This window comes from Bubalus kerabau, chromosome 20 (genome assembly GCF_029407905.1).
Source record: "Bubalus kerabau isolate K-KA32 ecotype Philippines breed swamp buffalo chromosome 20, PCC_UOA_SB_1v2, whole genome shotgun sequence".
Taxonomy (NCBI): Eukaryota; Metazoa; Chordata; class Mammalia; order Artiodactyla; family Bovidae; genus Bubalus; species Bubalus kerabau.
This window is the reverse complement of record NC_073643.1, coordinates 15036354-15051931: the sequence shown is the minus strand read 5'-3', so window position 1 is coordinate 15051931 and position 15578 is coordinate 15036354. Positions and strand designations below refer to the sequence as shown.

Here is a 15578-nt window from a genome sequence, read left to right as displayed (position 1 = left end):
AGGAGAAGGGGACACCAGAGGATGAGATGGCTGGATGGCATCACTGACTCGATGGATGTTGAGTCTGAGTGAACTCCGGGAGTTGGTGATGGACAGGGAGGCCTGGCGAGCTGTGATTCATGGGGTCGCAAAGAGTCGGACACGACTGAGCGACTGATCTGATCTGAGAAAGATGGTACTGATGAAATTATTTGCAGAGAAGCAATGGAGACACAGACATTGAGAACAGACTTATGGACATGGCTGGAGGCAGGGGAGGAGGAGAGATTGGGAGGTATGGAGGGAGCAATATGGAAACATACACTACCATATGTAAAACATATAGCCAACAGGAATTTGCTGTATGACTCAGAGAACTCACACTGTGGCTCTGTAACAACCTAGAGGGGTGGGATGAGGAGGGAGGTGGAGAGATGGTCAAGTGGGAGGGAACATGGGTAAACCTATAGCTGACTCATGTTGACGTTTGGCAGAAACCAATGCAATACTGTAAAGCAATTATCCTTCAATTAAAAATAAATAATTTTTTTAAAAAGATTGGAGAAGGCACATAAATATAGAAAAGCAACATAAATATCTTTGCTTGCAGATGAAATAGCTATCTTTTTAAAAAATATCCAAGACCCAAGACAATGAAAAGCATTTAAAACTGACAGAATAATTCATTAAGTTACCTAGATATAGGATAAATGAACCAAAATGATTAGTTTTCCTAAGTATCACCATAAACAGTTAAAAGACAAAATGGGAGAAAATAAGATGCCATTCATATGAAAAGAGCTAAGAACAGACCCAAGAAAAACCTGTAAAACCAAGATGAAGAAAACTAAATGTCTATTAAAATAAATAAAAGAGGAACTGAATAAATTATACAGTGTTTCTAAATGGGAAGAATCAAACTTGTAAAGAAGTCAATCCCCAATTTTGCCTACGATTCCAATAAAATCAACTTCTTCACCAAAAAAAAAAAAAAAATCAATGAGATTTATGCAGCAGTTGTGGTTCATTTAAAGTCATCTGAAAAAAAAGTAACTCATCATAGAGCTGAGAAGGTTTTGAAGGAAATACATTTTTGAAAGAAAAGATGACGGGGAATTAAACCGTACCCTAAAAGGACAATACTTCAAGGAAATGAGAATACAAGTCACAGATAGTGAGAAAACATTTAAAGAGACACACATAAGAAAGGACTATTATCCCAAGTGCACAAAGAACTCTAAAAACTCAACAGGAAAATGAACCCAATGAAAAAGTGGGCAAAAGACCTGAACACAAATGTCACCAAAGAAGTTATACAGATGGCAAACAGGTATACAAAAAGATACTCTACAACTTATGTGTCCAGGGAAATGCAAATTAAAACAATGAGATACCACAACACACCTAGTAGAATGACCAAAATCCGAAACACTGACACCACCAAACACTGGTGAGGATGTGGAGCAACACGAGCTCTCATTCACTGCTGGTGAAAATACAAACTGCTGCAGTCACTTTGGAAGAGAGTTTAACAGCTCCTTACAAAACCAGAATAAACACATTCTAACCATACGATCCAGCAATCAGACTCCTTGGTATCTTCCCAATGAGCTAAAAACTTATGGCCACACAAAAACAAGCACAAAGATGTTTATAGCAGCTTTATTCACAACTGCCCAAACTTGGAAGCAAACAAATGGTTCTTCAGTAGGTGAATAAACTGTGGTATAATCAATGGAGCATTATAGAGCACTAAAAAGAAAACAAGCTATCAAGCCATGAAAAGTCACACAGGAACCTGAAAAGAATACTACTAAGTGAATGAAACCAACATAAAAAGGTAGGATACCAACTACACAATATTTTGGAAAAAGCAAAAAGATCAACAGTTGCCAGGAAAGGAGGGCAGGACAAAGGATTTTTAGAGCCTGTGAAAAGACACTGTATGATATGATAATAGTAAATACACATCATTTATACACATGTAACCCACAGAATGTACAACACCAAGAATGAACCCTAGTGCAAGCTATGGACTCTGGGTGACTATGTCAATGTAGGTTCATCAGTTGAATTCATGTACCACTCTGATAATGGGCTATCCACGTATGGGGCCAGAAAGCATTTGGGGACTCTGTGGTTTTTGCGCCATTATACAATGAACCTAAAATTTCTCACTGGGAAAAAAAAAAAAAAGAGTCTACTAAAAAAAGAAAGATGAGAGAGCAGGGAGACCAATACTTAACCTCTTACCTGGACTGCAACATCCTCCTAATTGACTCATACTCTTGCAAGCAAGTCACCACTATGGGCCAAAAATCTTTTTGATATGTAAATCCATCCCTTTCACATGCCCTGCTTAAAATCCTTTAGGGTCTTCCTATTGAACTCAGAAGTGAGACCAGAGTCTTCACAGTGACCTCCAAAACACGTGCCTAACTGTCCCACCTCACAATGAACTACCTCCTCTAACCTCTCTCTGTCTCTAGAATACACCCAGCTTTCTCCCCTACCTCAGGGCTGACACATTTGCTATACTCCCTGGAAAGCTCGGCTTTGGCTCTCTCTCCAGTAGTTGTCCAGCCTATTTTTACTTCTTTCATGAGGTCTCAAGCTCATGTGACCACCTCCATGAGGGCTTCCCTGACGACTACCTTCAAAGGGAGCTTCTTTGAGGCTTCTCAAATTTGAGAGGGTGCATAAGAATCACCCACAGAACTTGCTACAAGATTCCTGACCCGACCTACCCTCCTCCCCAGGATGATTACTGATCTAGGGTAGCACCTAGCAAATGGCGGTTTTAATGAGCACCCAAGTGATCCTGATGCTGCCCACCTGAGGCCCTCACTGTTAGGAAGCATGGTACTTGAGCAACAGGTACTTATGATATCAACTTGTTTTTGGTAAAAGTACCCTCCATGAAAAAGGAGAACCTGTCTGCATTATTCAGTATTATGTGCCTAGTCTGAAAGCACATATGGAAAGAACAATGCAGGTCTCTCTGGGATACACCTAGTATTTGTGGAGCAATCTCTTCAATTAAGAATTTTTCTCAAGCGGTTTCTCACCTAGCAACCTTATTTTTTTGTTGTTGCTAATCCATATTCCTAATTTATACTCCACCCCCACATGCTTCCCTTTAGGCAAAGTTGTTTTCTATATCTCTGCACACAACTTTTATTTATAGAATACCTCAAATTATCTCGATTTTCATGTTCTGGTGGAATTTCTTGACATGGGTCCCCCCTTTTCTACTTAAACCTATATATCCAAACTCTCCACTCTACACACAAGACTCTTACCTCCTCCACCACGTATTTACAACCTTAGCCCTGGGGATGGATTCAAGAGGGAAACCACAGCCTCTCCAACTTAGGCCTTTTCAGTCCCTTCATAATGACCTGATAGCTAACATGACCTTTAAGACTGAAATGAAGGTAGGCTCACCTGAGGCCAAGTGGTTTGGAGCATGGCTGATGTCCCCTGGCTCTGTGCACTCTTCCCGGTTTGGAAAAGCAAGAACCTTAAAAGCTAAGACAAGAAGAGCCATGAGCGCAATGGTCTCTTTTCTACATCACCAACAACCGCCCACAGTCTTCCGTCTCATTTCCAGCAGTGGCAGGAGTCTCTACCAGCCCTCCACTGGCTGATGGTCCCCACCTCCTCATGAATTGCTCTAGCTGGTATTCGGGACAATCCACCACCTGCCTCCTCTGCCCAAGAGCGCTCCTGGGACCATTCACACCGAGTGGACCGAGACACACATGACGCATTCGGCCCCTACAGTGCTGGGTCTGAACAAACTTAAAAACCTAAAAAAGTGCTTATGGGGACCACGTCACTGACTCCCAAAAGTGCCTATGGAGAGGAGACAAGGGTGGCTGGATTTGGATTGAGTAAAATATTCAGGGTCACAAGAGCTATCAGGGGACGGGAGACCCCAAGAGGCTCTCCACCCAAGCAAGCAGGAGACCCCAAACATCAGAAACTTCAGTACCGGCCACGGGGAACTGTTGGGCCAACTTCTTTCAAACAAAAAAGGATCACGCCTCGGTGGCAAAGGTCTGGACCGGGGCTCTAGGAGGCCCAGCAGCCATCTCTGCGGCTTCTGTGAGGCCGAGACGCCGGGGCATCCGGTCAGAGAGAAGCGAGTTCAGGGCAGCGTGCTGACGAGGCGCTAAGGAAAACGAGGAAGCCGGCGCCGGACGAGACTGGCACGAAAAACTCGCCAGAACCTACCCTCTTCCCCTCCGAACCCCAAGAAGCACTCTCACAGCCCACACAGAAGCGAGCGCGGGCACCCAGCGCACTTCTGGGCAGCGCATTTCGGTGGTCCGGGCGGCGCAACCTCACGTGACTCGAAGGGGCGGGCTTCTGGCCGGCACTTGCCCGTGACGTCACTGGTGGGCGCCGTAACGCCGCGCTTAGGGCTGGTCCCTCCACCCTTGTGCTCGAACCGCTGAGCCGACTAGGGGTGGCGTGTCGCGGCACTGTTGACGCCTTAATCTACTCAGATCTCGGCCTCAGGGCGCAGGTGGGGCCGCAGTTAACGGACAGCTTCATCAGCTGTTTGCCTCATTTTCTCCATGGGTCTTCTGGAGTCTGGGCTGTGCAGTTAGGGGAGAGGGACTCCTGCTGTGTCATGTCTCAGAGGCCCACGCCAGGGATCGTGCTTGTGTCCTAGGCCGGGCAGCCCTTAGGAAAACCATGGTTTCCATCTACCTTTTTAAAGCCCTCTCCCTTCCTAGGACCTAGACGCGTGTGGGACGTTTAGGATAGAACTAGACCTACTCATATTTGGACAACGGTGTACCAGTCCACCAGGCTCCTCTGTCCATGGGATTCTCCAGGCAAGAATACTGAAGTGAGTAGCCGTTTCCTCCTCAAGGGAGATCTTCCAGACCCAGGGATCAAACCCGCATCTCCTGCATTTGCAGGCTGATTCTTCACCACTGATCTGCCTGGGACTCCGGTTCCAACTGCTGAATGGTTTCAGTCCTGAGGACTACCCTGGGTTCTCTGGTCTATGCCAGTTGTTGTTGCCATTCAAGATAACTGAGGTACATCCGTTGCTCCAAATGTGCCCAGGCGACCTGGGTCCTGTGTCCACACCACTGTGGGAGAATTGGAAATGGGAAGAGTAGTGCCCACCATTTCAGCGGCCAAATGTGTGTGGGTTGAGAGCATCAACTAGCTAGTTCCAGAAACCTGGCTGTACCACTTAATAACTGGGGGATCAGCAGCAAGTTGCTTTGCCTGTTTCATTGTCTATTATATGGGTATGATGGGGGTACCCCCCACAAAGGGCTATTAATAATAAATGAAGGTTAATAATTAAATGAATTCACGTTTTTAGAGGTACAAGTCCTGCTGGGGCTCCAACCTGTGGCACAGTTTAGGGAAACAGCGATTAGCATTTATTCTTAGAGCCCTTTCCCACCATATAATTGTATGTGTGTTCCAGGCCCAACTTGGAGAAATTCAGCATCACTATCCAGAAGAGTTTAATTACAAAGGCATCTTGTAGTTAGTGCAACTACGTGACAGAGGCCCTGAATAGAAACTGAACCAGGAATGGCTTCTCTTCTGTAACCACAGGCATTGCAGTATCAGGGACTTCTCCTTTGCTGTTTCAAATGCCACACGATGGGACCTTTTGTGCTCAGTTGCTCAGTCATGTCTGACTCTTTGCGACCCTTGGACTGTAGCCCGCCAGGTTCCTCTGTCCATGGGATTCTCCAGGCAAGAATACTAGAAGGGGCTGCCGTTTCCTCCTCCAGGGAATCTTCCCAACCCAGGGATCAAACCCATGTCTCTTATGTCTCCTGAATTGGCAGGCAGATTCTTTACCACTATTGCCATCTAGGAAGCCCTATGATGGGGGCCTTTCACACACTGTATACTCAAATTCTGCTGCAATTAAGCATCTGCCACACATTGCTCCAGCCCAGCTCCCTTTTGTAATTTGCCTGGCTCCGTAGCCCACTGCCTCTGCTGCACTATTCAGTCCTCCTGTATTTCCCCAACAATTGTCTGAAGTGCCTGATGTCATGTTATTTGCAGTCCTCCTCCTGTCCCTCCTAGATTCATGCTCTACTCAATCTAAATTTCACGGCCGCCAAAGACAGGAGTGAACTAATGTGGATTTCTAGCTCCCAGAAAATTTTACTGGTAGATGCTTCCACCTCAAGCAATTACATGGATCTTCTGAAAATCATATTCTCTCTGGAACAGGAGAACAATTATGCCAAAGAAGTTTTCACATTGTTACAAAAGTTCTAGGACCCACCACAGATTTCCTAACCTGGGGATGCGGCAAAAGGACTAAGAACCCCCAGGGAATTTGACCTTGGAGGCCAGTGGGATTTGATTACAGAACTTCCACAGGACTGGGGAAACAGACTCTTGGAGGGAACAAACAAAACCTTGTGCACACCAGGACCCAGGAGATAGGGCAGCGACCCCACAAGAGACTGAGCCAGACTTGCCTGTGAGTATCCAGGAATCTGTGGTGGAAGCGTGGATTGACGGTGGCCTACTGCTGGGTCAGAGGCACTGAATACATCAGGGCTGGAATAAGTCTTTTTGAAGGAGGTCACCATTACTGCATTACCCCTACCATAGTTTGGCCACAGGCCAAACAACAGGGAGGGAACATAGCCTCACCCATCAAAAAAATTGTATTAAAGATTTACTGAGCATGGCCCCGCCCATCAGAACAAGACCCGGATTCCAGTCTTTCCTATCAGGAAGCTCCCATAAGCCTCTTACACTTCTCCATCAGAGGGCAGACAGAATGGAAACCACAATTACAGAAAACTAACCAGACTGATCACATGAATCACAGCCTTGTCTAACTCAATGAAACTATGAGCCATGCCGTGTAGTGCCACCCAAGACGTCATGGTGGAGAGTTCTGACAAAACGCGGTCCACTGGAGAAAGGAATGGCAAACCACTTCATATTCTTGCCTTGAGAACCCCATGAACAGTATGAAAAGGCAAAAAGATAGGATACTGAAAGATGAACTCCCCAGGTCAGTAGGTGCCCAATATGCTACTGGAGATTAGTGGAAAATAACTCCAGAAAGAATGAACAGATGGAGCCAAAGCAAAAACAACACCCACTTGTGGATGTGACTGCTGAGGGAAGTAAAGTCCAATGCTGTAAAGAACAATATTGCACAGGAACCTGGAATGTTAGGTCCATGAAAGAAAAAGTGAAAGTGAAGTCACTCAGTCATGTCTGCCCCTTTGCAACCCCATGGACTGTAGCCTACCAGGCTTCTCCATCCATGGAATTTCCCAGGCAAGAGTACTGGAGTGGGTTGCCATTTCCTTCTCCAGGGGATCTTCCTGACCCAGGGATTGAACCCAGGTCTCCCTCATTGCAGTCAGATGCTTTACCATCAGAGCCACCATGAATCAAGGTAAACTGGAAGTGATCAAACAGGAGATGGCAAGAATGGACATCAACATTTTAGGAATCAGTGAACTAAAATGGACCAGAATGGGTGAATTTAACTCAGATGACCATTATATCTACTACTATGGGCAAGAATCCCTTAGAAGAAATGGAGTAGCCCTCAGAGTCAACAAAAGAGTCTGAAATGCAGTACTTGTCTGTATCTCAGAAATGACAGAATGATCTCTGTTTGTTTCCAAGGCAAACCATTCAATATCACAGTAATCCAAGTCTGTGCCCTAACCACTAATGCCAAAGAAGCTGAAATTGAATGGTTCTATGATGACCTACAAGACGTTGTAGAACTAACACCAAAAAAAAGATGTCCTTTTCATCACAGGGGACTGGAATACAAAAATAGGAAGTCAAGAGATACATGGAGTAGCAGGCAAGTTTGGCCTTGGAGTAGAAAATGAAGCTGGAGAAAGGTTAACAAGAATTTTACCAAGAGAACACACTGGTCATAGCAAACACCCTTTTCCAACAACACAAAAGATGACTCTACACATGGACGTCACCAGGTGGTCAATACCGAAATCAGATTGATTATATTCTTTGTAGCCGAAGATGGAGACGCTCTATACAGTCAGCAAAAACAAGACCGGGAGCTGACTGTGGCTCAGATAATGCACTCCTTATTGCAAAATTCAGACTTAAATTGAAGAAAGTAGGGAAAACAAACCGCTAGACCATTCAGGTATGACCTAAATCAAATCCCATATAATTACACAGTGGAAGTGACAAATAGATTCAAGGGATTAGATCTGATAGAGTGCCTGAAGAACTATGGAAGGAGGTTCATGACACTATAGGAGGTGGCAATCAAAACCATCCCCAAGAAAAAGAAAGCAAAAAGGGACACTGGTTGTCTAAGGAGGCCTTACACATAGCTGAGAAGAGAAGAGAAGCGAAAGGCAAAGGAGAAAAGGAAAGATACACCCATCTGAATGCAGAGTTCCAAAGAATAGCAAGGAGAGATAAGGAAGCCTTCCTCCGCAAAGAAATAGAGGAAAACAATAGAATGGGAAAGGCTAGAGATCTCTTCAAGAGAATTAGAGATACCAAGGGAACATTTCATGCAAAGATGGGCACAATAAAGGACAGAAATGGTATGGACCTAACAGAAGCAGAAGATATTAAGAAGAGGTGGCAAGAATTCATAGAACAGTACAAAAAAGGTCTTAATGACCCAGATAACCACAATGGTGTGATCACTTACCTAGAGCCAGACATCCTGGAATGCAAAGTCAAGTGGGCCTTAGGAAGCATCACTATGAACAAAGCTAATGGTGGTGTTGGAATTCCAGCTGAGCTATTTCAAATCCTAAAAGATGATGCTGTGAAAGTGCTGCACTCAATATGCTAGCAAATTTGGAAAACTCAGCAGTGGCCACAGGATTGGAAAAGGTCAGTTTTCATTCCAATCCTAAAGAAAGGCAATGCCAAAAAATGTTCAAACTACCACACAAGTGCACTCATCTCACACGCTACCAAAGTAATGCTCAAAATTCTCCAAGCTAACCTTCAACAGCACGTGGACCAAGAACTTCCAGATGTTCAAGCTGAATTTAGAAAAGGCAGAGGAACTGGAGATCAAATTGCCAACATCCATCGGATCATTGAAAAAGCGAAATAATTCCAGAAAAACATCTACTTTATTGGTTATGCCAAAGCCTTTGACTGTGTGGATCACAACAAACTTTGGAAAATTTTTAAAGAGATGGGAATAGCAGACCACCTGACATGCCTCCTGAGAAATCTGTATGCAGGTCAAGAAGCAGCAGTTAGAATTCGACATGGAACAATACACTGGTTCAAAACTGGGAAGGGAGTACATCAAGGCTGTATATTGTCACCCTGCTCATTTAACTTATATGCAGAGTACATCATGTGAAATTCTGGGCTGGATGAAGTACAAGCTGGAATCAAGATTGCCGGGAGAAATATCAATAACCTCAGATATGCAGATGACACCACCTTTATGGCAGAAAACGAAGAGGAGCTAAAGAGCCTCCTGATAGTGAAAGAGGGTAAAAAAGCTGGCTTAAAACTCAACATTCAAAAAACGAAGATCATGGCATCTGGTCCCATCACTTCATGGCAAATAGATGGGGGAAACAATGGAAACAGTGACAGACTTTATTTTCTTGGACTCCAAAATCACTGCAGATGGTAACTGCAGCCTTGAAATTAAAAGATGCTTGCTCCTTGGAAGAAAAGCTATAACAAACCTAGACAGCATATTAAAAAGCATAGACATTACTGTGCCAAAAGAAGTCCATTTTGTCAAAGCTATGGTTTTTCCAGTAGTCATGTATGGATGAGAATTGGACCATAAAGAAAGCTGAGCACTGAAGAACTGATGCTTTTGAATAGGGGTGTTGGAGAAGACTCTTGAGAGTCCCTTGGGCAGCAAGGAGATCCAACCAGTCAATCCTAAAGGAAATCAGTCCTGAATATTCATTGGAAGGACTGATGCTGAAGCTGAAACTCCAATATTTTGGCCACCTGATGCAAAGAAGTGACTCATTTGAAAAGACCCTGATGCTGGGAAAGATTGAAGGCAGGAGGAGAAGGGGATGACAGAGGATGAGATGGCTGGATGGCATCACCGACTCAATGGACATGAGTTTGAGCAGGCTCCAGGAGTTGGAGATGGACAAGGGAAGCCTGGCGTGCTGCAGTCCATGGGGTCACAAAGAGTCAGACACAACTGAGCAACTGAACTGTAGACAAAGGTATCTGCCACTGGGATAATCTCATCTCACTTTAAACCACATTTCCCCAAACACAACCCCACCTGGGTGGACACTCATCTACACCTGCCATAACTGCTTGTCAAAGGCAGGCCTGAGTCTGGCGCTGACTTCTCTGAGCACTAATTTAAGAAAAGCTGTCAGGAAGCCAGATCCCCTCTGACCATGCCTTCTGAAGCATGGCCACGGTCCCCTGGCTTTCTGCATGGCTCTCAGATTTGAGAAAAGGAAGAGTCTCAGATCTAAGTAAGGAGGAAAGAGCTCTGAGTGAAACCGCCCCTCTCTTGCAGTCCATGTGAGCATTACTCCCCTTCACATCTCTCACCACCATCCCTGGACTCCCTTAACTCTTAGAACAATGACTGTTCTACGACTCCATGGCAGCCTAAGCCTCACCCATGGAGTTTTAACTGCTCTGTCCACTTAATGGCAGGGCACAAGGCTTCTAAAAATTTACCACAACACTCCATTATCCAGAACTGAGTCTCGGCTAAAGGAGGGTCCTAGCCTCAGTGACTGCTTGGGTTGGAGCAGAAAGTAATTTTTACTGAATGTGTCAGTAAGGGCGAGTGCAAAGAAAAAGAGAGCAAATCGGGCAATCAGGCAAGAAAAGGGAAATTTATTAGAGAGAAATGAGAGGGTGACTGGCCCTTAAGGAGAACCAGCATCCTCCCTTTCTTACAGGGTCTTTCTTATACCCCACCAATGAAAAATTCTCTGAAAGGATGGTTAATTTTTAGCCTGTAGTTGAGTCCTGTGGTCACGTAGCAGGAGGTCTGGAATCTGGTGGTCTCGTAGCTTTGAGAAGGTAGGCGCCAGTGAGAAAACAGAATGTCGTTTGGGCAGTTTGCTCAGTCTCAAGGTTCACTGTGATTTTATTCTTTATTTTTGAGCTCAACATAATGAGCCATCTTAACAATGAGATGCCATGTGGGCCCTATCAGTGTCCAGTGACCATAACCATTGATAAAGATTCTGTCCTTGACCAAACTCTAGCCAGGCTCCTGTAAGCCTTTTCTTGGCTAGGCCTTTGAACCTTCACCTATAAATGTTAGGGAACCACAAGTCCATGTGCCCAACGCATTGTAAGGCCAAACAATACCAAAATCTCAGAGTCTGTAACAGAGAAAGGTTTATTGCACAGCCAAGCAAGGAGATGGGTGGCCCATGCCTTAAAAACCCCAAGCTACCCAAAAGTTCTCAGCAAAGCCCTTTTATAGGAAAGGTAAGGGAGGGGCGTGGTTAGTTGTTGCAGACTTCTTGATGTCAAAGCCTTTGTTCTAGAGGGCAGGTCATGATCAGGTAAAGATGTTCCTGTAAATCTCTACCAGACGAATGTTATTCACAGGAAATACTCTTCCAGAGGCCTATTCCTTTCAGAGGCAAGGCAGTGGAAGCTACTGTAGGGGAGAAATCATGCCACTATTTGTTTTTCTTATCAGCAACCCAGCTTCCACATTGGAATGACTGTGAAAAGAGAACGAAAAGCAGGAGAACTATAAACAGAAATGAACAAGATGGAGAGCTATAACTAGAGAGTCAGCCTTGCCACTGCTGAATTAATTACACACATACATCCCAAAGAAAAAGATCCAAGAACCACAGAGCCTCCCTCAGTCCATGACCAGAAGTACCTGTTTACCCCGAACATAGAGCACAGAAGAAATCATTGGCGGCATATCCCCACTTCACATAAGTGAAAGTCGCTCAGTCATGTCCGACTCTTTGCAACCCCATGAACTATACAGTCCATGGAATTCTCCAGGCCAGAATACTGGAGTGGGTAGCCTTTCTCTTCTTCAGGGGATCTTCACAACCCAGGGATCAAACCCAGGTCTCCTGCCTTGTGGACAGATTCTTTACCAGCTAAGCCATAAGGGAAGTCACTTCACATAAGCCCACCAGCAAATCTACCCCAATCCTGGTCAGCCACAAGCCATCAAAAAGGAGAATTTGAACTCACAGACTGAGCTCACTATGAGCCAGGAAATGTTAACGGAGGATGGTCAGTGCATCCGGTGGAAGATTGTCAAAGATAAATTGCCCAAAGCTTCCCTGAAGTTACCTTTGTTGCCAGGAGACATGGACTACAGGAATGACAGGAAGATTGTAGGGAATTCCTGGTGGTCCAGTGGTTAGGACTCTATGCTTTCCCAGGCCTGGGTTCAATCCCTGGTTGGAAACTAAGATCCCACAAGTTGTGTGGCACAGCAAAAGAAGAAAAAAACAACAGATGGCCATCAAAGAAGTCGGCCACAGATATCTTTTGGGTACTTGCTCCCTTTCCACAGGGCAGGACCCCAGAAGCTCATTGCATTGTGTGAACCACCCTACCCTCAGAGGAGAGCAGGCCAGAAGTGAGCACTTAAACTGGACAATTAAGATTGTTTTTCCTAAGAATATGACTCAAGCCTGGGAGATTATGCTTGGGTTGGTCCCTAGAATGGAGCTGTAAACATGGGACCTGTAGCAAATTCTGCCCTGTGCCTGGAGATGAAGAAAACAGGAATTCAAAGAGGGGAGAAGAGATGGAAGGTGCAAAGCCTGCTTAGACTGAGCCTGAGTGCTGCATGAGGTTCTGATGGGGTTTCCAGCCTCCAGACCCCTCTGCTGTAATCTCACCCTTGGGTGCCAGGATACACACGGGAGTCATAATAAATTAAGTATATCTGAGTTAATTCAAGTGGGTCTCTGCTATTCTTAAACAGATCCTAAATAACATACTTAGCAAGTCATCAGTCAATGCAACTGTCTCAGAACGGAACTCAGGTAAAATGACATCCCCATACCTTTCTGGAGGGAAGCAGGCAGTCCTCAAGCAAATCGGCAGGGGTGGGGGAGGTCAACTGGTTATACTGTTATTTCACTTTCAGAAAAAAAATAGAAAGTTGTGAAAGAACACTATGTGTAAGTTTATTTTTACACATCTATCCTTTCTGTGAGCTACATTATGGCCCTTTAAAAAAAAACTCTAGAACATCTAATGAAGTGCCAGACACCTGACAACCCTGAGCCCTGAGTTAGAAAGAATGGCCCATTACTCACCCTTCACCTAGTAGGCGCTGTGGAGGCTGATTAATAATGTTCAATTAACGACAGGGGGAAACCCTAAATGCCTGTTGAATTAATGAGTAAAGGAAGAAATAAATGGGAAAACAGAAGTTACCAAAAGTCAGAAAATCATAACTCTCTTGGCTGGGAAGACTCAAAAGCCACTTCCAGCCCAGAGCAGATCTGTTTACTTTTTCTACACTTCTTGCTTTCCTCTCATGGTATAATCTGTTTAGAAGTTCCTCTTTTCTGCAAGAGTCCTTAGTCCCGCCCTTCCTTGTTATAATCCTCTCAGGTGCCTTGAGCCCCTTCTTGTTAAATGGTGTTTTGGAGAAATAAATAGGACAAAATTTATATACATATACACACACACACATACACATATTACATATAAATATATATTATTTCCAACACACACACACATCTCTATAGGTGTGCATGTGAAGAGGAAAAGTTAAAATTTTACATAACCTCCTGCTCCTTCGCACCTCTGTAACTCAGCTTGCTCCTTGCAAAGTCTGGATCACGTAGGTCACGTAGTCTCAGAAAGTGGGGACTTACAATACTAGGAACTGGAGCTTAACTCTCACCCTTGTCCTGCTCTTTGCAAATGCCCAGCCCCTGCAAAGCTGCTTAATCATGCCTGTCCATGTAAAGGTGAGGCACCCCCCTCCCCATCTTGACTGCTATTCCCGTGTGCAAAACCCCTTAGTTTAAACCAGCCTATTAACAGCTAGTGTTGCCCACTATAGTCTGTCTATAAAATCTCTGTAACCACTTTGTTCGGGGCTCAGAGCTCGGAGTGTTAACTCCCCTGGGCCCGCTGGAATAATAATCCTGAGTTCTCCAACTCTCCGAGTGTGGTGCTTGGTTTCTTGAGTACTGATTTCTGCAACACATGTGTCAGAAATATGATCATGAAACCATAGTTACTGTCATTTCCCCTACATTTTGACTTTTTCTTTACAATGATTCTGGATAAGGCATCTTTGCATATTGTGGAAGCTCTGACCACAGTTGGGTAAATAAGTTTGATTTGTGCCTGTTAGTCTCTTGTATCGGAGAAGGCAATGGCACCCCACTCCAGTACTCTTGCCTGGAAAATCCCATGGACAGAGGAGCCTGGTAGGCTGCAGTCCATGGGGTCGCTGGGAGTCGGACACGACTGAGCGACTTCACTTTGACTTTTCACTTTCATGCATTGGAGAAGGCAATGGCAACCCACTCCAGTGTTCTTGCCTGGAGAATCCCAGGGATGGGGGAGCCTGGTGGGCTGCCGTCTATGGGGTCGCACAGAGTCGGACACGACTGAAGCGACTTAGCAGCAGCAGCAGTCTCTTGTATTACATAAACCTTATCAAGAAATGAGAATAAAGGAAAAAATCCTTAACACCCTACCAACCTTTTAAATTTCTCCCTATGCTGAGGGAATTTTTTGGGCTAATAAAACTTTTCTATGTCTCAATTATATAACTATATTCATTTGTAAAAACTCGCCAAACTGTATATTTAAAAGGATGAAATAACTGTCTATAAAGTATATCTTAATAAACCTAACCAAAATCCAAACCCAGTCTTTATGCCCAACGTACATATCATTTTCTTAGTATCCATCCCCATCTAATTATTTAAAAGTAACTTCTATGTCGCTACACTGTCTGAAGCTGTGATTCTGAGAAAGGACAGGGCGTCTAACCACTGGATGAAAAGTGTGATCAAGCCAGTGAGATCATAACATCTGGTCAGATCAGCATCCTTTAAACTCTTGTGTTATCAAAATCGTTAATTCGAAAATTAATTCAAAAGCACCCCACCTCCAGGACTTCCCTGGTGGTCCAGTGGTTAAGTCTCTGCACTGCCAATGAAGGAGGCTCAGGTTCAATCACTGGTCGGGGAACTAAGATCCCATATGGTGCCCAGCTTGGCCAAAACATAAGATGACAATAACAATAATCAAATTAAATATAAAAAAGCACCACCCCTTACAAACGACTGATAGGGGCCATGGAGCAGATGTGAACATGTTGAGGGCAGGCATGGTAACTGATCAGGAGCAGGCTCTCCTCTAAGACAGGAGCAGCAGCAAGTCACGGCTGGGCTTCTCTTTCCTTCGGTGTTTCCCAGTGTGATGCCAACAAGGTCACCCTGTGTCTAATTTAGAGACGCACCCAGAGGCCTGCCCTCAATGGCACAAGTCACTTTTGTACCTACATACTTGAGTAGGCTCTAAAGCTAAATAGTGACATGGATGGGAGTAGCCAAGAAACCCAAACAGAAAAACCACATCCTTTTTCAATCATATTCTTGTCACTGATTATTTTCCTGCTC

General features: G+C 44.6%; 1 protein-coding gene across 6 annotated transcripts in view; it reads right to left on the bottom strand.

Moving 5' to 3' along the window:
- ZNF621 (zinc finger protein 621) overlaps positions 1-4427 on the bottom strand; it is a 50130-nt gene extending 45703 nt beyond the window's left edge. Inside the window, exons 1-2 of one of the 6 annotated variants that reach the window (XM_055558432.1) lie at positions 3977-4427; positions 3427-3510 (exon numbers count right to left, since the gene is read on the bottom strand). In XM_055558432.1, the coding sequence (XP_055414407.1) occupies positions 3427-3450 (24 nt within the window). In that variant the 5' untranslated portion in view covers positions 3451-3510; positions 3977-4427. Of the gene's footprint in view, positions 1-2232; positions 2990-3426; positions 3511-3976 lie in introns of those variants that run through there. The other 5 variants (XM_055558433.1, XM_055558435.1, XM_055558440.1 and 2 more) reach the window with 5 other exon arrangements.
- Between the last annotated feature and the right edge of the window lie 11151 nt (positions 4428-15578).